Raw genomic sequence first — 22,159 nt, 5'->3', positions numbered from 1 at the left:
AAAGACTTTCACCAAAATAGGCCTACAAATTCTGGTTTAGAAGTGAGAGAGATTGGCTTTTGTTCATAAAAGGGAAAAGAGATGGGCGGCTCTTGCTGGAAAAAATGAAAAGTTTTGCACCTTAATTTTGTTTCTAGGTTTTGTTTGGCTGAAGAGGGCTTTCATTTGGGCTGGTTTGGGATTCATTTGGGTCAGTGGGGAGGGGGAAAAAAATATGGGCTGCTGAGGTTAATTTTGATAAAAGGGCTTAGACAGATTTGGGCTTAGTTAAGGGAATTGGGCTAGAGGCTAATTGTTGGTTGAAAATGGTGTTGGATTGAATTGGCTCAACTAGTGGCCTTTTCCTACAACAACATTTTCTTTAAATGACATTCCTCATTTGAAAGCCAAGAAGTGCAAAATGAAGAAATTAACATTTGGCTTGTTCATCTACTTACCACCTCCCACCACTCATGGTCACAAACTTGAGTCCAAGTTGGTGCCCAATTCATAAGCTCCAAATGGCGAGAAAAGTGGTGAAGGTAACCGTCGTGCCGCGACGTTAACTTAAGCGCTTGGTGGGAGGCAACCCATCGTTTTAAAAAATTTAAATCGTTTTTGAAATTTTATTTTTTAGAATAGTTTAGTTTATGATTTTTGACTAATCTACAAAGTTTCAGAATTTTTGGAGTTATTTTAAGCATATCGGATATATCGAGAAAACCCCAAAACCGGAAAAATTGCGAAAAAAAAAAAATTAGTGTCATAACCTGCGATTCGCAGGTCATACCTGCGAATCACAGGTCGTGTCGCACATGGTGACAGAGACCAAAAAAAAAAAAAAAAATCGGTGACATCACCTGCGACTCGCAGGTGGGGTCGCAGGTCACGACAGTGAGTGTAAAAAAAAAAAAATTCCTGTTACTATTTTTATGTTTTGTTTTGATTATGTGCAGCGAGGACACTGCAATGTTTATAGTTGGGGGTGGCATTTGGTAGCACATTATATTTTGAAACTTGCTCAAAATTTTTGAAAATTTTGTTCTTTTGACATGTTGTGGATTAGTCACTCTTATTATTTTACTTTCTTTGAGGAAAAATGTGAAAAATTTTGGCTTGTTTGGTACTAATAGAGTTAGTCTCTTGCATGTGAAATTGAAATGCGAATACCCCTCCAAATTATTTCGTGGAAGTTATAAAGCAAGGTGCATAGGAAAGAATGATCTTTGTGACAACTTTTTGGCTCATTTTGACTCTTTACATACTAGTTGTGTTTACTTTGGATTATGAGATATTACTAGTTGTTCTTGCTTGGGAAGTGAAATTGATCCATCTTGACTAGTTCATATGCCATGTGTGTGAGTGTTTGTTGAATAATTCTTGTGTTTACTTTTATCATCTAGAACTTGCCCGGTTAGTCGTTCAATGCTAATTTTGATTATGTTGGTTGGAGAGATGACCTTGGGCTATCTTTGTGATTTTTGAAAAAGCCTCTTTAGCCTTTCTAGCCTACCATTGCATAAATAATATCGCTAGTAACCCCATTTGAGCCTATGACCTTTTCTTTGATTGCCACATTATAAGCCTTTACCCTTTTTGATGAGAAGTCTCTCTTTTGAACCTTTCCCTCCTTGAACATGAAATTGTGAATTTGAGGCCAAAAGCCTAAGTTGGGGGTGTTAGTGTTTAAGCCGGAGAGTGGTGAAGGTTGGTGTTGTGGAAAAGTCAAAAGAAAGGAAGAAAATTTGAAAAATACAAAAAGATTGCAAACTTTTTGTGAAAAAAAAAAAGTGGAATAATTGGGGAAACTAGTATACAAAGGAAGGAGCGATGTGTTGAAATGAAGAGAAAAGTGGACAAAAGGTATTGTGTAGTGTTCAAGGAGGGCGTAGCCACTTGTATCCCAAATACTTATCCTACCCTTCCCTAAGCCTACATTACAAGCTTAAAAAGTGCTTATGTGATCTCCAACCGAATGTTCTTGAGTTAGTGATGAACGAAAATAAGGGCAAGCTTATGGTGTGATATTTGTTAGCACTAGAACTTCTTTGTTGAGTGTGAGTGACTTTGTGTATTTGTCCCTTGTGTTGTTGTTGTGAATATAGTGATTTTGGGACTTTCTTTCTTGTGAGGGCATATGGATTACGATAGATTGGTGATGTTGAAAAATCCAAAGTTGAGTCAACTGAGCATATCTAGTAAGCTAGTGGTTTTGAGTCACTTATTGAGGCTTGAGTGTTGTTGCTTGATGGTTTTAAATCTCTATTGCATTCCTGAAATTGTATTTTGAAATGAGGGAGTTATTTGGTTAAAGCTTCACATGCTTGTAGCCTAATTGTTGGTACCAACCAAAGTCATGTTTTTGTGCTTAAAGTGGTTCCTCATTGAGATTTTTGTTTTGATTTGCTTGAGGACAAGCAAAGGCTTTAAGTTGGGGGTGTTGATGAGCCGTGAAATTACGGGATATTCGATGCTAATTCCTTAAGCTTTTGTGACTCTTTAAGCACTTTTGTTGTTACTTTTTGTGTTTTTATGTTGTTTTGTAGGAAAAGATGCCCGGAGAGCAAAACGGACCAAAATAGAGCAAAAATAGAACAAATCCATACTTTACAAAGCATGTGCGAATAAAGACGTGGTGCGAAAGACATGCGTATCGTGCAAGATGTGTGAGAAGCACATGGTGCAGCATGTTCAACATGCGAGTAGCACATGGTGCAGCACATGCTGACAGAGAAATTGGCACCATGTGCTACGGTTTTGGCACAACATGCGATTAGCATGTTGAACATGCGAATAGCACATGGTGCAGCATGTTGTGCAAGAGGGTATTATGGTCCAGATTTTGTTCCCGTTTTTTGGAATGATATAAATACCCTTTTAGGGTTTGTAATAGATATCTTTGGTAGTTTTCACACAAGTTTGGAGGCTAGGGTTTCACCTACACCATTGGAGGAGAAGATTGGAGCACTTTAATGAGATAATCCTTAAACCTTTCTTCAATTCCTTGTTTTGTATTGAATATTTAAGTGTGTAATATTTCATTTCTAGACTTGAACCTTGTTTATGGAAGTATACATAGTTTATGTTTGGATTGAATCTCTTGTTTTGCTTATGTGTTGAATGATTTTATTCCTAATGAAGTGGGTTATTGTTTCTTTAATTAATCTCATTTTGAATGATTCTTAAGGGAGTAGCTAACCCTAAGACTTGCCCATTTATTTCGGTTTAAACTTGGAAGAGGCAAACTCGGGATTGGGAAAGATTAATTAACAAGAATTTGAGGCGTTAACCCTCATCTAATGGAAATCGACCTAGGAATAGGCGAAACCACTTGTAGCCATATTCGGGTGTTCTTAATGCTCCTAATTGCTTTAGGGATATTCAATTAGGTAGTCTAGTTAGTCTTCGGAAGAAACTAATTTAGAGTCATTATCCGAGGCTAAGTAATATAAACTCACCATTGTTTGTAAATCATGAAGTACATTGGATCGTTACTTGAGCGTAGTTTCCCTTGTATCCATGCTTGTGGCCATTGATCATTTTACTTGCTTTCTAGGTTAGTTTGCATTTTTGCATTAGTTATAATTCTCTTCTCAAACCAAAACATATCCATCATTTGGCTTTAGCTTAGTTGGTGAAAATTCCATACTTTTCCTAATCGCCTATATATTGTTCTCTGTGGGATTCGACCCCGACTCATAGTTGGGTAAATTATATTTGCATACGACCGTACTCATTCTAATTAATAGAGTGAATTTGGACGTTATCAGTGGGCGATCATCAATAGGGGGAGCACATATTGTTGAAACTGCTCCAACGAATCCTAAAAAGAGGAAAAAGACGTCAGGACCAAGGAACTATCCTGACAAGAAGAGATTCAAGGGAAACTGCCACAATTGTGGAAAAATCGGACACAAAGCTACAGATTGTCGTGCTCCGAAAAAGGAAAAGAAAAAGGGTCAAGCTAATATGATTGAAACAAATGAGGAAGTTGATGACTTGTGCGCTTGTGCGCTATGCTGTCTGAGTGCAACCTTGTGGGAAATCCTAAAGAGTGGTGGATCGATTCTGGCGCCACTCGCCACATTATGTTGTTAGAGAAGCATTCACTTCATATGCTCTCGCCGGACCCGACGAGACCATTTTTATGGGAAATTCTGAAACGGTCAAGATTCAAGGTTATGAAAAGATATTTCTGAAAATGACTTATGGCAAGATGGTGACTCTCAACAACGTCGGTCATGTTCCTGAAATTAGGAAAAATTTAGTTTCTATCGGACTTCTAGTGAAGAACGGTTTTAAGTGTGTTTATGTTTCAAAAAAAGTTGTAATAAGTAAAAACGAGATGTACATAGGAAAAAGGTTACCTTACAAAGGGCCTTTTCAAACTAAATGTAATGGTCATTGATAATAATAAAATTTCTGCTTTGTCTTACTTGCTTGAGTCAAATAATTTATGGCATTACCGTTTAGGACATGTCAATTATAAAACCTTGCAAAAAATAATTAATTTGGATGTATTGCCTAAATTTGAATGCGATAATTTAAAATGTCAAATCTGTGTGGAAGCTAAGTATGTTAAACATCCTTACAAGTCAATTGAAAGGAATTCAAATCCTTTAGACTTAATTCACCTGAATATATGTGACATGAAGTGACTCATCTCGTGGTGGAAATAAGTATATCATTACTGTCATTGACGATAGCACTCGTTATTGCTATATTTATTTACTTAATAGTAAAGATGAAGCATTCAGGCAATACAAAAGTGAAGTGGAGACTCAACTTAACAAAAAAATTAAAATGACAAGGAGTGATAGAGGCGGCGAATATGAATCTCCTTTTGAAGAAATTTGTTTGGAATATGACATTATTCACTAAACAACTGGCCCGTGCTCTCCACAATCCAATGGGATTGCAGAAAGAAAAAATAGAACATTAAAGGAGATGATGAATGCCTTGCGGTAAGTTCCGGTTTACCCCATCCTTGTGGGGAAAGCTATTATTGCGGCTAATAGAATACTTAATCAAGTTCCCCATAGAAAAACACAATCCATTCCATATGAGAGATGGAAAATAAGAGATCCCAGCTTGAAGTACTTCAAAGTGTAGGGGTGTCTAGCTAAGGCACAAGTTCCTAAACCCAAAAGGGTGAAAATAGGACCAAAAACCGCAGATTGTGTTTTCATAGGATATGCCACAAATAGCAAAGCATATCGGTTTATGGTTCAGAAATTCTCTACATTCATATTAATACGGTAATGAAATCAGATAATGCAGAATTTTTTAAGAACATTTATCTGTATAAAGAGAAATGTGAGTGGTCTACCGAAAGATCTAAATAACCTCGGGAAGAGACAAAGGAAAGTACTCCTAATGAGGAGAACCCAAGACATAGCAAAAGTTAAAGGACATATACTTCCTTTGGTCCAGACTTCTTGACATTCTTAGTGGAAAAAGAGCCTTAAACTTTTAAGGAAGCAGTGTCTTCTTCAGAAGCACAATATTGGAAAGAGTCAGTTAATATTGAAATTGAGTCCATTTTAAGCAACCATACTTGGGAGTTGGTTGATCTTCCTCCAGGGAACAAACCTTTAGGTTCCAAATGGATTTTCAAAAGAAAAATGAAAGATGATGGCACTATTGACAAATACAAGGCAAGACTTGTTGTCAAAGGTTTTAGACAATAAGAAGGCCTTGATTATTTTGACACATACTCGCCGGTAACGAGAGTTACATCTATTCGGGTGTTAATAACGTTGGCCGCCGTGTAGGGCCTTTAAGTTCATCAAATGGATGTTAAAACAGCCTTCTTAAATAGAGATTTGGAGGAAGAAATATACATGGAACAACCTGAAGGGTTTGTGGTTCTGAAAAGAAAATAAGGTATGGGATTTTGTTAAGTCACTTTATGAACTTAAACAAGCAGAAATAATGGCATGCTAAATTGATCAAACAATGTTATCAAATGGATTTAAGATTAATGAGTGCGATAAATGTGTCTACATTAAGAACACTCCAAATCATGTGGTCATTGTTTGCTTGTATGTTGATGACATACTAATAATGAGTAAAGACATTGCCGACATAAATGATAATAAGCGTATGCTTGCTAGTAAGTTTGATATGAAAGACTTAGGAGTTGCCAATTTAATGCTAGGAATTAAAATCCATAGGACTCCTCAAGGCCTAGTATTGTCTCAATCTCATTATATCAAAATGGTACTTGAAAAGTTCAAACATTTAGACTTCAAGGTAGTAAGAAGTCCAATTGACTTAAACCATAATTTTGCGAGAAATAAAGGTCAAAGTAAGTCTTAAGTGGAGTTTGCTCGAGTGTTGGGAAGTTTAATGTACATCATGAATTGTACACGGCCAGATATAGCTTGCGCGATAAGTAAATTAAGCCGATACACAAGTAATCCCGACCAAACTCATTGGATGGCAATGAAACGAGTTTTGGGGTATTTACAATACACACAAGACTTCGCTTTGCACTAGAATTGTATCATGCGCATTGTAGAGGGATATTGTGATGCAAATTGGATGATCACCGGTTCAGCTAAAACTAAGTCCACAAGTGGATACGTTTTTACCATTGGTGGAGGAGCAGTGTCTTGGAAGTCATCCAAACAAACTTATATTGCCCGCTCTACAATGGAGTCTGAGTTCATAGCTTTAAACAAAGCCGGTGAAGAAGCTGAATGGCTCCGGAATTTCTTAGAAGATATTCCATTTTGGCCAAATCTTTGGTACCTTTATGCATACATTGCGAAAGTCAAGTGACAATAGGAAGGGCTGGAAGCGTTATGTATAACAACAAATCTCATCACATACGACGAAGACATAATATTGCTAGACAATTACTCTCTTGTGGAATTATCACAATTGATTATGTAAGGTCAAAGGATAATGTGTCGGATCCGCTAAAAAAAGACCTAGCTAGAGAGGCGGTCGAGACTTCATCAAAGGGAATGGGACTACGGCTGAGGACAAGTCAACATGGCAGTAACTCTACCTAGAAGACTGGAGATCCCAAGATCTAGGTTCAAGAAGATCAAACAAAGCTATGATTGACTGTTCAACATTGTCAAACAAAATTTTTGGTCCATTCTCATGATGAAGACAATGTTCAGTACCAAGGATAAAGCATTAACGATTTTTAATGGTTTCTTAGTATTACACTTTTAGGAATCACCTATGTAAGTGTGAAGTGTAAGCCGCCTCAAGGAGAATTTTTTAAGGCCAATTCTCTATTCACTTACATGACTAGGCGTGGTTCATGGCTGAAACGAACTAAACAATGAGAACAAAAGATGGTTAAAGGGTTAATTGTGTGACATGAGGTTGTGTAGGTATACACCAAAGTTCGACGATTCAAAGATATCAAATCTACCGATTGATCGAGTATATCCGACATGTGTTCACTATGGAAAGTTCAAAGGGAAACCTACTTATTCAGATGCGGTTAATCCTTGCTTGCAAATCACACAGTTTTTCATCCATAATATAGCCATTCCCCATTCATATGGGGGATTGTTGGGATTTAAAGTCACCAAGTAGTGAGCTTTAAAGATGAAGTGTGAATTGGAAATGAAGGGAAACAAAATTGGAGGGAAGTAAAATTTTGGAAATGTAACTTTTCCAAGTGACCATTCTCCCACATTGGTGGTGGAAAGTGATATATATGTGCTTATATAGAGAAACACTTCTTCTAACGCTTTAAGAGTTGAGAAAAGGGACTCCCCTTGTGCCGTCATCGTCGCTCAGCTCGGCTCGGCTTTGGATTTGATGATCTGATTGATTGATAATCCTTTTGGACCAAATTTGTTTTTCATTTTCATCACTTAAGTTTCCTTTCTCATAAATTTAATTGTCCTACTCGGTTGTGGGATATGAAATTGGTTTCCTTATATAATTTTGACTAATACTCATCTTATGAACTAGCTTTAGGGTAAAGTTAGGTCCGAGGTTCATCTTATTTAACACATACATTTTATATTATCTACAGATTTCTTTTGAATATTTTGATAATTTTTTTTATTATTATTTTTTTTTACATTGTCAAAGTATATAAGTTAAAGTCAAAGCTTTTTATATCAATGTATAAGTTAAAGTCAAAGCTTTTTATATATGATGTTTATGTCCAAAGACATTCGTTTGAATGATATTTTGTAGTATTCCAAAATTGCTTTTCTAATTACTTGCACTAAATTTAAAACACAAAACTTCTATATACAAATGTCATTTGTCATTGTCTTTGTAACAGATGATTCATCTGTATACATGCTTGAAGAATATTCATCAAATGTGAACTCTTTGGGCCGGATCTCCGTTTTACTAAGAGCAAAAAAAGCTGGTCATTGAGGAATGGGCAAAGCTACTGAATTACTACTAAGCATTAGAAAAACTGAGCCCATTGTAGGCCTTCTGTGAGCAACTTTTTGTACACACAAAAATCCAATTTGTATGCACCTAAGAAGTTCAGAATAAGACTCTTCTAGAATTGAATCAATCAACTTTAAAGGTGTTTTTTCCTTCCGGTGCTTCCAAGCCTGCAACATTTACGGACCACGGGTTAAATTATGTTGATCATGTAAAAATTTTGTTATAATACTGTTAGTGGATATAAGCTAAAAATTAATTCAGAGTTCGATGCGCACTGATACATTTGCAATATGTTCAAAATGAGTTTTGCAACCTAGTATAAGTTTTTACTTTATCGTCATGTTAGCTAAAGGATATCTACAAGCTATAAGTTAACTTATGTGATTTGTAATCTTGAAAATAACGCATGTTACCTAACTCATGAATTAGTGGCAGAGCCACATGTGTCCAAGAGGCGACACCCCTTCGCTCGAAAATTACACTGTGTAGTCTGTAGATACGTAAAAAGATTTTTTTTTTTTTTGGTATATATACACTATGTGTTGAATACCCTTAATTTCTTCATACATTTATTTTTTCATATTTGACATCCCTTAGTAAAAATTCTAGTTCCGCCACTGACTACAATAAGTTAATGGCACCTGATAGTATAACTTTTCTTTTTACACTGATAGTGTGTATATAATTGTATTCAATCGTTAATAAGGCAAATCTAGGATAAAAATAAGACAAGTAATGTATAACATCATAAATTGTACTGATACTGTATGATTTCTTTATATTGATAGCATATAGTATAACTTAAATTCAATTGTTAATAAGGCAAATCTAGGATGAAAAATAAGACAAGCAACGTATATAACATCATAAATTATACTGACAGTGTCAGATTTCTTTATATTGATAGCGTATAGTATAACTTAAATTCAATTGTTAATAAGGCAAATAGGATGGAAAATAAGGCATAAAAGTCTTTGGAAGTAAAAAATTTCATTACTTCTCTGTGAATACAAGTTAAACGCAGAGTGTTGAGACTTATATAGCTGAGAAGGTCATTGGCTTCATTTGATTCACAGAAGGAACTATTTTTCTTGCCAGTTACAATCTCCAACGTTAGGACGCCAAAGCTGAAGACATCAGACTTGATAGAGTATTGGCCATACATTACATATTCAGGGGACATATAACGACTACCAAACAGTAAAATCATGCCCATAATTAGTATTTATCCACTTGTAAAGTAGTACTAGTGGTAAAAATGTGGCGTAAAATTCACAGATGATCACTTAATTATCACTTTTTTTCACAAAAAGTCACTTAACTATCGTTTCTGACACAAAAGTCACTTAACTTTGAGTATAATAACACAAAAGTCACTAAGCCACTTTCCGGTGTCACTAAACCACTTCACGGTTTTTAAATCTAATAAATAAAAATTAATTAAAAAAGTTCAACCCGACCCAAAAAATTTACTCCCTCCGTCTCATTTTATGTGGCACTTTTCGGATTTCGAGATTCAAAAAAGTATTTTGTTGACTGTAATTTTTTCGTATATCTTTTAAATATTTTGAATTGTCAATTATTGTCACTTATAGTTTTTTTTACGTAGTTTCCAAATACGTACATTTTATTTCAAAAAACTTAAAGATTACATGCTCAAATTCACAGTCAAAATTAAATAGTTTTGACTCAAAATCCGGACCGTATCTTATAAATTGGGACAGAGGGAGTAGTAAGTAATTTTGGGTCGGGTTGGGTCAGATCGAGTTGAACCTTTTTAAGTAATTTTTAATTTATTAGAATTTTTTTTTTTAAAAAAAAAAGAGGGCAAAAGATGAGTTATTCACCGTAAAGTGGTTTATGACACCGGAAAGTGGTTTAGTGACTTTTGTGTTAGAAATGATAGTTAAGTGAATTTTGTGAGAAAAAAAAATGATAGTTAAGCGACTTTTGTATAAAAACGATAATTAAATGACTTTTGTGGAAAAAAAGATAGTTAAGAGGCCATTTGTGAAACTTACCCTAAAAATGTGAGTAGCAGCAATTACAAACATGAAAGTGCATATAACAAAAATAGAAATTAATGATGGACAATTTCTGTCGCTAAATAACAAAAATTTGCTGTTTAATTCTATTTAACAACAGACCAATGCTGGATTGACAAAAGATTTTATTATTTATAACCTATTTAGCCACAGATTAGGAGTAACGGATTCCATAGCTAATTTCTATTTGTTTAATAGTGGTAGAGGCAAATATGTGGAAGGAGTGAGTTCAGATAGAGTATTGGGTCCATTCGTACTCTTGCCCTTGGTAAATTGTCTCGCATTTTTCGTTGCTATTAATGAAGCTGTATTATGAGATGAGTGGGCCCAACATGTCAAATTACTTTAAGAAAAATGTCTAACTTTGCCTATTTACTTTTGACATTCAGTTAAACTTATCCTTTATACTTCATGTCACGAGAATTTTTTTTCCAACGACGGCAGGAGTATAAGCTTAACCCCAAAATACAACAGATCACAAAGTTTTGCTCAATTTCGAATAATACATGGATAAATTTTAACCTCTTTTCCTTTATTATATGTATGTATTTGAATTATTTTTCGTGCCGTTAAATCTACATAACCTGTCCTAGATTCGTCTCCACTGATAACAAATGATGAGAGTCAAAACTTACAATGTTCTAGCGACCCTCTTTGTGTTGCCTTGAGTTTGATCAGCTCCAAAAATCCTGGCCATTCCAAAATCTGATATTTTTGGGTTCATTTCTGCATCTAACAGTATATTGCTTGGTTTGAGATCACGATGCACGATTTTTAGTCTTTTAGAGGACAATCTTCATGAAGGTAAAGTAGTCCACGTGCGATGCCCCTAATAATCATCAAACGAACTGCCAAATTCAATGTCCTTCGTCTCTCTGCATCTATATATATGTGAAGAATATTAAAATATACATCACTGTTTGGCTCAAAAACATATAAGTAACTCTCTTCATACAAGGGGGATTGTACCTTTCAGGATATTTTGTTGCATGTAAATTTACCTTTAAACCATTCAAGATATTTTGTTGCATGTAAATTTGCATGTAATTCAACCGATCATCAAAAGAAGAATTCAGCCAAAAATCATGATACAATTTCTTAACTATCAATCTTTATATTCTAATACTTAAAGCTTGTACCAAAATTGCTAATATTATTACTTTCAATCTTCCAATAAATATTTTTCATTTCCAACCAAATATCGAAAAATATATAAGTTATTTTTGAAAATATTTTTCCAAAATATTGACTTTCATCGTAACAAACACATACATCCATTATATTGGATCAACATTCAATACCAACCAAATAAATAGTAGTTGAGGCTTTTGTTGGGCACAAACTCATAAATGAGTATCCTTTCTACTCCTTGCAGACAAAATCCAATAGTTTCACTAAGTTCCTATGCTGCAGCTTAGCAACCAGTAGAACCTCACTCTTAAACTCCTCTGCTCCTTGATTTGAGCTTTGTGAAAGCCTTTTCACAGCAATCTCTTGCCCATTTGGAAGTTTACCCTGATAATTATTAATATTAATTGTCACAAGTGAAAACCTTTAGATGAGCGGAGAATCACCAAATTAACGATTTTGAGTTATATACACAGGCAATACAAAAAAAATAATATCCATCGGATCATATTTACATAACGTAGCAGTTAAACTTCCTTATTTTCAAGATTAGAAGTCTCGTATTTTTAGGTATCTTTGAGTGATCTGATAGTGTAAAAATCATTTGTATTAATAGTGTATGTAACTTAAATTAAGGAAATAGGAACATTTTCAATTGTCTTCTCCAAATTAAACTAAAGTTTACCTATTTAACCAAAAAAAACATAAAACAAACTAAAGTTTACCTTGTACACATCATCAAATCCACCCTGGCCAATTCTGTTTCCAAGGGAAAAGTTTTTTGTGGCATCTTGAATAGCACCGAAGTCATAATGCAAGGATTTGACATTAGAACCTTCATTTATATCTACAAGATAATTGAGAAAAATACCAAATTTAAGCAGTTAATTAGTTAATTGCTTGAAAGCTTAATAACAAAAAAGAAGCGGAAAAAATCCCTGAAAATTGCTTTCAAGTGTTTGATTGGTAAGTAGAAAATATTTTCTGAAAAAAATGTGTATTACTTATTAAAAATAACATTAAAAAAATTGAAAAGTGTTTTGTATAATGAAAGTCATTTTCCATGAAAAATACTTTTGACAAACAATATTTTCCTAGAAGATGTTTTCTGGCAACAGACTTTTGAGTACCCGAAATTAATAACAATGTCTACTGCACGTTAGTTGACGCAAGTTATTCCATTTAATAGAGGAAAACATTTTCCGCCAATCAAACACAATCCAATAACTTCTAAAATATTTTTCTTAAAAATAACTTCTGTCGTACCAAACACATTCGACTCGACTCGACGCCTTACCTTCTGTCGTACGATTAGCATTTACTTTCCTTTTGAGGCAATTGAATCCCACAGTCAGAGTGATAAACACTATGGAAATAACTGGAACTGCAATGGCAATAATCGTATTTCTTGCTTAAAAAGGCCATTTTACTCTATGATCATCTTCGATGCTTGCAAAAAAAAGGATTTTCACCTGCTTGACCAATAAAAAGCAAAAGAGGCGCCATGACTGGGCCAAAGTTATACAAGGAGACTCAAAAAGTAACCAGAGTGTCCTGTCTAGGATTAATTAACAGGTGATCAAAAACAATTTTTGAATGTCTTTACCATTAAAATAGAACCTTTCCACATGTCAAGTGCATTCAACACAGCGAACGGATCTAGGGGTTCAGGGGAACCAATGGTGTTTGTGTATACGGTAAAAATCGGACATATGTTAAAAATCGATAAGACCAGAGATCGGAGGAAGAGAGGGAAGATCATCATTTGGTCCGTATTTTCATGGCCATTGGTCCGGGTTGTCATGGCCGTTGGTCCGGTTGAGCCGTTACACAATTGACACTCATCGCTAGCGTCTTGCCATGGTCAACCGCCAACCATGCGTGTGTCAGACCGTACGGCCAACCTAACCCAACCTAATCCGCTCAGAGTTGTCCTTCTTCTTATTATTTTAATGATTTATATTGCATGAAGCCTATGGAGGCATGGTTATAAAGAGAGCTCACCCCCCTCCTTTGAAAGGGGTTGGCTCCTCAGATCACAAACTCATTGTAATAGCAAACTATATAAATCTCTCTCATATCAGATTTCGGCCCATATTTTGTTGTGTTTATTTCTTACATTTCTTCAATCAAGTAACACTCATATATTAACAAACATACAAGTGCATAGTAGTCCACCGATCATTAGCTACCTCCTCGTATTATATTCATATACCCCTTTTCTCCATCAAATAGATTGAGATTCAACCACATATCCTATACTCACTCACAAATTTAATTGATTATCCAAATTCGGGGTAAACAGTTTGCTCATATCATGCATATATTATAAGAAGTTCAACTAAATATCTGTATATATTAGATGTGAACTCAGTTATTATTGTTAACTTGAGATCGCTGATGAACGCACAAACTTTGAATGCTAAGTTTGTCCCTGATTCAACAGTTCATATATTAGCAGAGGAAATTCAGTTTCTTGCCCTATTTGCACAGTACAATTTTTCAGGAAAGAAATTCATTTGAACTTCCTTATCTCCCTTTGACTTCGCCGCCAACAAAACTTGTTTTGAAAACATAATTAAATTTTTAGATGAGATGATTACAGAATTCAACAATACATTGTGACCGTGGGTGAAATTAGCTTCTTGGGTTGCAAATTTCTTGTCTTTCCGATCATCATTAGCAACACGAGTTTCCAATTCATTCATCAAATTCGCCAATACCTTGTCAAGCTTTTGTGGTTCACTGACGTTATGTCTATCATCGGGGCTATCAATAACAAAATACTGATACCATGTGCCGAATATATTCTTATCCGAATAGCGTAACATACAATAATCATAACATACCGCAGCCTCTTTTTGAAACGGACATGACTTCACAATGTCTTTAGTAGCATTCGTGACGCATTTTTTACAAATATCAGCAGAAACATCGCCGCGACAGAGAAACATCCCGTAGGCTGTGTCTGAAGTGTCGCGGCCAGATTTGGAATTGAAGAATCCATTTTGATTTTTGGCGTTTGAGGACAAAGTGGTAAGCAGAGCATTAAAGTTGTCTCTGTAAATAGTAGTACTATTATTTGGAGTGCTCCAAGTTGATGTTAATTCGCAATCGTATCTCCAAGGGTCTTCAGAGGTAATTGCAGCAAAGAGAATGCTGCAGAAAATATGAAATATAGGGAAGTTTTTGGCAGGCATCATGTGTGTAAATCAAAGCTGTGTAGTCCTTTCAGTTGGGGATCACATCTTAAATGGTTCTGATCAGTAGCGGAATTCAAGTAAGGGGATTTAAAAAAAAGTTCTTCTGCCAAGGGAATTTAACGACTTATATATATTTCTTATATATAATATATATATATAAGTTATTTTTATCCTATGTACATAATTTTTCAAAGAAGGGAGTTCAATTGATCCCTTTGCACCCCTTTAGCTCCGCCCATGGTTCTAATGCTTATTTCCGGTTTCAAACACTTTTATCTTTTTCATTTTATATGACATTATTTTCTTATTTAGTTATTCAGGAAAAAAATGACATTTTTTATTGTTTAAAAATAATTTAAATTTAAGTTTCTTGTTTTACCCTGGTTAGCGGAGGTAAAAATATTAAGTGATTTCTTCTAATCACCTCGCACATATACTGATGGGAGATAGCAGTTTTCCTGTGAAATTAGTCGAGGTGCTCGCAAACTGACTCGAATACTATGATTATCGTGAAAAACTCTTTCTTAGATTTCGTGCCTAAAAAATCGTTACATTAATTGGAATGAAAGAAATAACTGTTTATGGGGCAATGAAATGGACTCTGCTTGGAGCCGCGGAGGACACGTGTTGTTTGACTGTTGTAGTCTTGTGGAGGAAAATAAAAAAGGCGATAGTAATTGTATAGTTGATGGGAAATGTGGAAAAAAAAAACAAATCTCCATCATTTGACGAATTAATCTTTCCATAGTCCATTTGATTGGTACCGCGAGAGTAATTCATCCATCTTTGCCCTTTACATTTCTATTTCTACTATATTAGAAGCACCGGTTGGTGCTTCTTTCGTCGTCCGTGTGTGGAACCCCCCCAACCAAAACATGGACCCCCCCCCCCCCAACCAAACATAAAAAAACAAACATGGACCCCCCCCCCCCCCCAACCAAACATAAAAAAAAAAAAAAAAAAAAAATTGGGCCCCATATTTTAAACAGGCCCTTAAAAAAAATGTAAAAATAAAAATAAAAATTGTGGGCCCCATATTCACACAACATTAAAAAAAAAAAGCGAACCCTATATTAACAAAAAAAAAGTGATCTCATATTTAAAAACAAACAATGTTAAAAAAAAAATGGCCCCGTAAAACGATGCGTATTCGAATCAAGAAACATAATATAATTAAAAAAACAAACAATGTTAAAAAAATGTGTTTTAACATGTATCCCATATTGACAAAATCAAGCAATATATAAACATATTAAAAAATAAACAATGTCAAAAAAATGCGTATTCTTAGCAAACACTAATATAATAAAGTTTTAAAAGACAAATTATAATGTTATACCAATCATGTTTCTACTATATTAATCTTGGTGCTTCTTTTCGTTTTGAAGCCCTTAAAAAAAAATGTAAAAATAAAAATAAAAATTGTGGGCCCCATATTCAACAACATCCAGTATTAAAAAAAAAAGTGAACCCCATATTAACAAAATCAAGCAATATTGAAAAAAAAAGTGAATCTCATATTTAAAAATGTTAAAAAAAAATCCCATATTAAAAAATAAAGTTTTAAATGCGAGCACAAAAAAAAAATCGTGTTTTGAACATAGTATCCCATATTGACAAAATCAAGCAATATATAAAAAAAATGAATCCCATATTAAAAAATAAACAATGTCAAAAAAATATTTGTATTCTAAAAAGTAAACACTAATATAATAAAGGAAAGACAAATTATAATGTTATACCAATCATGTTTCTACTATATTAGAAGCACTGGTTGGTGCTTCTTTCGTCGTCCGTGTGTGGACCCCCCCCAAACCCCCCCCCCAACCAAACATAAAAAAACAAACACCCCCCCCCCCCCCAACCAAACATAAAAAAAAAAAAAAATTTGGGCCCCATATTTTAAACAGGCCCTTAAAAAAATGTAAAAAATAAAATAAAAATTGTGGGCCCCATATTCAACAACATCCAGTATTAAAAAAAAAAAGTGGACCCCATATTAACAAAATCAAGCAATATTGAAAAAAAAAGTGAATCTCATATTTAAAAAACAAACAATGTTAAAAAAAATGTGGGCCCCGTATTAAACACGATGCGTATTCATAGCAAACACTAATATAATAAAGTTTTAAATGCCGAAAGACAAACTACAATGTTATATTAATCGTGTTTGGAACATAGTATCCCATATTGACAAAATCAAGCAATATATAAAAAAAATTAATCCCATATTAAAAAATAAACAATGTCAAAAAAAAAGTGCAGACTTTGTATTCTTAGAAAACACTAATATAATAAAGTTTTAGATACTGGAAAGACAAATTATAATGTTATACCAATCATGTTTTGAACATAGTATATATATATATATATATATATATATAAATATTGGGCCTCATATTAAACATGCCCATAAAAAAAATTGTAAAAAAAAAAAAAATTGTAGGCCCATATATATTGACCCTATACTAAACAACATCAAGCAATATATTAAAAAAAAAAAAGTGGAACCCACCATCTCCAAACTCACGGTAAAAAAAGTGGATCCCATATTAACAAATCAAGAATATCCAAAAAAAAAAAAATTGAACCCTATATTCAAAAAAAATAATGTCAAAAAAGACTTTGTATTCGTAGTAAACACTAATATTATAAAGTTTTAGATACGGTGTACAAACTACAATGTTATATTAATCGTGTTTTGAACATAGTATATATATATATATATATATGTATATATATATATATATATATATATATATATATGCATAAAAATAATGCAAATTAATAATGTCAAAAAAAAAGTGCACCCCATATTAAAAAATCAAACAATATTCATGTAATTTCCAAAGTATCTCATTAAGTCAATAATGATGGATTCATTACCGCGTGCGTATCAATCCATTAGTGGGAGCAAATGAAATTATTGTACAAGAATATACTTAAAATACTTATATATTAAAATAAGATAGAATTTAATTACTTTTTCTTTTTTCCTTACTCTAATAAATGTGAAAATAATTGTGGGCCTCATATTAAACACCATGCGTATTTGTAGCAAACGCTAATATAATATAGTTTTAAATATGGAGCACAAACTACAATGTTATATTAATCGTGTTTTGAACATAGTATCCCATATTGACAAAATCAAGCAATATATTTATATATATAAAAAAAGTAGTGAATCCCATATTAAAAACATAAACAATGTCAAAAAAAAAAAGTGCAGACTTTGTATTCTTAGCAAACACTAATATAATAAAGTTTTAGATACGGAGCACAAATTACAATGTTATATCAATCGTGTTTTGAACATAGTATATATATATATATATATAATATACATAAAAATAATGCAAACTAATAATGTCCAAAAGAGTGGGCCCCATACTAAACGACACCAAGCAATATAAAAAATAAAAATAAAAAAAGAAGAAACTATATAAAGCATGGGTTTAGACCCATGCTTCATCGTCCGTTGTCCCTTTAAAAAAAAAAAAGGAAAAAAAAAAGTGGAACCGACCACATCCAAACTCACGGGAAAAAAAAAAGTGGACCCCATATTAATAGAATCAAGCAATATTAAAAAAAAATGTGAAGCCCATATTAATAAAACAAAGAGCCTTAAACTTGGCAGCAAAACTCACTTTAGCAACTAAACTTAACTGGTAATTATTTACCCCCCTAAACAACTTAACTGATAATTATTTACCCCCCTTAGCGGCTCCGGACCACTTGAGTGTATTACACTCGCGCCACGTCATCAGCTACATCATCCATGTCATTGCCACGTCATTGCCACGTCAAAAATTAACAACTCTTCATTTTTTTATTTTTTTTTATTATTTTTCTCTCTTCTACTTTCTCCTCATTCTCACCACACTTGCACCACTGCCACCAACACCACCGCCGCCCCACCTTCTTCCGCCCTCCACCCCACCCCACCGCATTGTGATTTCTTCATTATGAAGAACACCACCACCACCACGCCAACCCCCACCCTACCGCATTGTGATTTCTTCATTATCAAGAACACCACCACTACCACGCCAACCCCCACCCTGTACCGCATTTCAGGATTTCTTCATTATCGAAGAACACCACCACCACCACGCCAACCCCCACCCCTACCGCATTGTGATTTCTTCATTATTGAAGAACACCACCACCACCACGCCAACCCCCACCCCCAACCAAACAACCAAACCCACCTTCTTCCGCCCCTCCACCCCCACCCCAGCTGCATTGTGATTTCTTCATTATTGAAGAAATTGCAATGTTCAATTTCTTCAACTGAGGCAATTTCAATTTCTTCATTATTCAACTGAGAAAAAACTATCAACAATTTCGCCACACACCGGTCCATTTGAACTCGTAAAATAACCATCACTTGAAGAAATTTTATTATTTTTCTCTCCACCCCACCCCATCCCACCCCACAGCCCCTCTTCTTCACCCCACAAATTTTCGTTTCTTTTTGTTTATTCAAAGTTAAATTCGTCTCTTCCCATAAAAAAATCTTGACGAAGGTATTGAAACAAAAATCACAAATACTTGCACTCAGTGAAAGAAACTAAATTGAAAGAAACAAAAAATTATCCAACAAAGAGGTATATACATTTCGTGCAATTCATCAAGAAATTAAGCATTTCTTCACCGAAAATTTGTCGCTCGCTCTACTTGGACCATTCCATTTCCATTCAAATTCGAAAAAAATAACTAGCAAATGTTAATGTAATTTTTGCAAAAATTTGAAATAGCCCCAACACAATACAAGAGATCACCCGCAATACCATGAAAAGCCCTAAAACCAACCGCCAACCTTCACCAAACAACATGAAAAATGCAAACTTTAAACCACCCCTTTCAACAAAAAAAAAAAAAAAAAAAAAAAAAAGGAAAACCATTAAGAGAATTAGGATGGAACCTTACGGGTATTGAATAAAAACTGAGAAATTGGGGTTTAGAAACTCGATGAGGAAAAGGATGGTGGGAAGGATGTGGGGCTACTTGAGGTGGCTTAAGGGTGGAGGATGGGTTGGTTTTGAAGGAGAGAAGCGTGGCTTGTTGGTCGGTATCGGGCGATGGGTAGCGGTGCATGGTGGTGGTGATGGAGATCGTGGGTGTGAAGGTGGTGGTGGGTGACGGTGACGGAGGGCGGGTGTGCGAGGCGTGGGTGGGGGGGTTGGAAGAAGGAGAAGGGAAAGAATAAGAAAGAAAAGGAAAAAGTTAATTTAAAATGGAAAATAAAAATATTAAGAAAATCTTAATATATCATCCAATTAGAAGATGACATCCGTACAATTGAGACCACTTTTAGTGTTTATTTTTTCCTCCCACGCTTTTAAGAGATTGAGTACACTTTCTGCCACGTCACCCGTTAAGGGGGTAAATAATTATCAGTTAAGTTGTTTAGGGGGATAAATAATTACCAGCTAAGTTTAGTTGCTAAAGTGAGTTACGCTTCAAGTTCCGTGGGGAAATGATGTCTTTTCTCTAAAACAAACAATGTTAAAAAACAAATGCTTAGAAAATCAAACAATTAAATCAATAATGATGGACTCTTTAGAATAAGGAAAAAAATCAATTTCTACTTTGTTTCGTTTTAAACATGTAAAATTAATTTAATAATTTGAATTAGAATTATCTAAATCAAAATTTGATAAAAATAATAAGTATTTTACACCGTTAAATTAATCGAATTAAAATTAAAAGTATCAACTGATGCTTAAATATTGCTATTGTTTTATCTCAAAGAGAGGAAAATAGTTTCTTTTTAAACAAGTCTTCTCTTTTAAAAAGTATTAATAAATTTTCGTAGCAAACACGAATAAAATAAAGTTTTGTACACGGAAGACAAACTGCAATGTTATATTAATCGTATTTTGAATATAGTATATATATATATATATATATTATCATTATCTAAACACAATTATATATACATAGATACACTATAATCCGAAGTGTTGGGCGCACGGGCATAGACCATCTAGTATGATTAAAAAAAGCACTTCCGATACATTTATTTTTCATATGTCATCTCTAAATTGAAACGTAAGAGTTACTCTTTTGCATCAAGTAAAGGTGGCAACCGGTTCGGTGTAATCGGGTTTTAACTGTAACCGGACAGTTAAACCGAACCTGAACCGGAACCGGTAGAACCGATTAACCGGTTCCGGTTAATCGTGTTTTTGTTTACGGTCCGGTTCCGATTTTTTGAAACCTAGATCCCGTTAAACTGCAAAATCGAACCTGACCTTGCTAAACTAAAAAAATTAAAAAATAAAATAAAAATGAAAGTATATATAGTATATATAGTATATAAATATATATAGTATATATATTAAGTATATATAGTATATATAGTAGATATGTATATATAGTATATATATATAAGTATATATAGTATATATAGTAGACATGTATATATAATATATATATATATATATATAGTATATAGTACATATATATACATATAAGTATATAAGTAAGTATATATATATATAGTACATATATATAAGTATATATAGTATATATATTAAGTTATACACATATATAAGTATATATAGTATATAAATATATATAGTATATATATTAAGTATATATAGTATATATAGTAGATATGTATATATAGTATATATATAAGTATATATATATATATAGTACATATATATACATATTAGTATATAAGTAAGTATATATAGTATATAGTACATATATATAAGTATATATAGTATATATATATATATATTAAGTTATACACATATATAAGTATATATAGTATATAAATATATATAGTATATATAAATATATATAGTATATATATTAAGTTTATATAGTATATATAGTAGATATGTAGATATGTATATATAGTATATATAGTAGATATGTATATATAGTATATATATAAGTATATATAGTATATAGTACATATATATACATATATATATAAGTAAGTATATATAGTATATAGTACATATATATATAGTATATATAGTATATAGTACATATATATAAGTATATATAGTATATATATTAAGTTATACACATATATAGTATATATAGTATATAGTGTATATATAGTATATATATAGTATATATATATATATAGTATATATATAGTATATATATTAAGTTATACATATAGATAAGTATATATAGTATATAGTACATATATAAAAGTATATATATGTTAAGTTATACATACATACATATATATATATATATATATATATATATATATATATATATATATATATATATATATATATATATATATATATATATATATATATATATATATATATATAGTATATAGTACATATATATAAGTATATATAGTATATAGTACATATATATAATATATATAGTATATAGTACATATATATAATATATATAATATATATTTAA

The 22,159-nt window shown here is 33.1% G+C and overlaps 1 protein-coding gene and 1 pseudogene across 1 annotated transcript; both read right to left on the bottom strand.

Moving 5' to 3' along the window:
- Positions 1-11,020: 11,020 nt before the first annotated feature.
- LOC132048644 (putative cysteine-rich receptor-like protein kinase 12) lies at positions 11,021-13,046 on the bottom strand (annotated as a pseudogene).
- Positions 13,047-13,978: 932 nt separating this feature from the next.
- LOC132050890 (cysteine-rich receptor-like protein kinase 25) lies at positions 13,979-14,865 on the bottom strand. Its single transcript, XM_059442229.1, has one exon. It carries the CDS (start codon positions 14,741-14,743, stop codon positions 14,009-14,011), a length of 735 nt encoding a protein of 244 aa, XP_059298212.1. The 5' UTR covers positions 14,744-14,865; the 3' UTR covers positions 13,979-14,008.
- Between the last annotated feature and the right edge of the window lie 7,294 nt (positions 14,866-22,159).

Source organism: Lycium ferocissimum, chromosome 3 (genome assembly GCF_029784015.1).
Source record: "Lycium ferocissimum isolate CSIRO_LF1 chromosome 3, AGI_CSIRO_Lferr_CH_V1, whole genome shotgun sequence".
Classification (NCBI taxonomy): domain Eukaryota; kingdom Viridiplantae; phylum Streptophyta; class Magnoliopsida; order Solanales; family Solanaceae; genus Lycium; species Lycium ferocissimum.
Note: the sequence above shows the minus strand (reverse complement) of the source record. Positions and strands in the feature narration are given on the sequence as shown.

Bases quoted from the DNA above. Each gene is read 5' to 3' on its own strand.
- LOC132050890 (XM_059442229.1), bottom strand. From the start codon at position 14,743: ATGATGCCTGCCAAAAACTTCCCTATATTTCATATTTTCTGCAGCATT.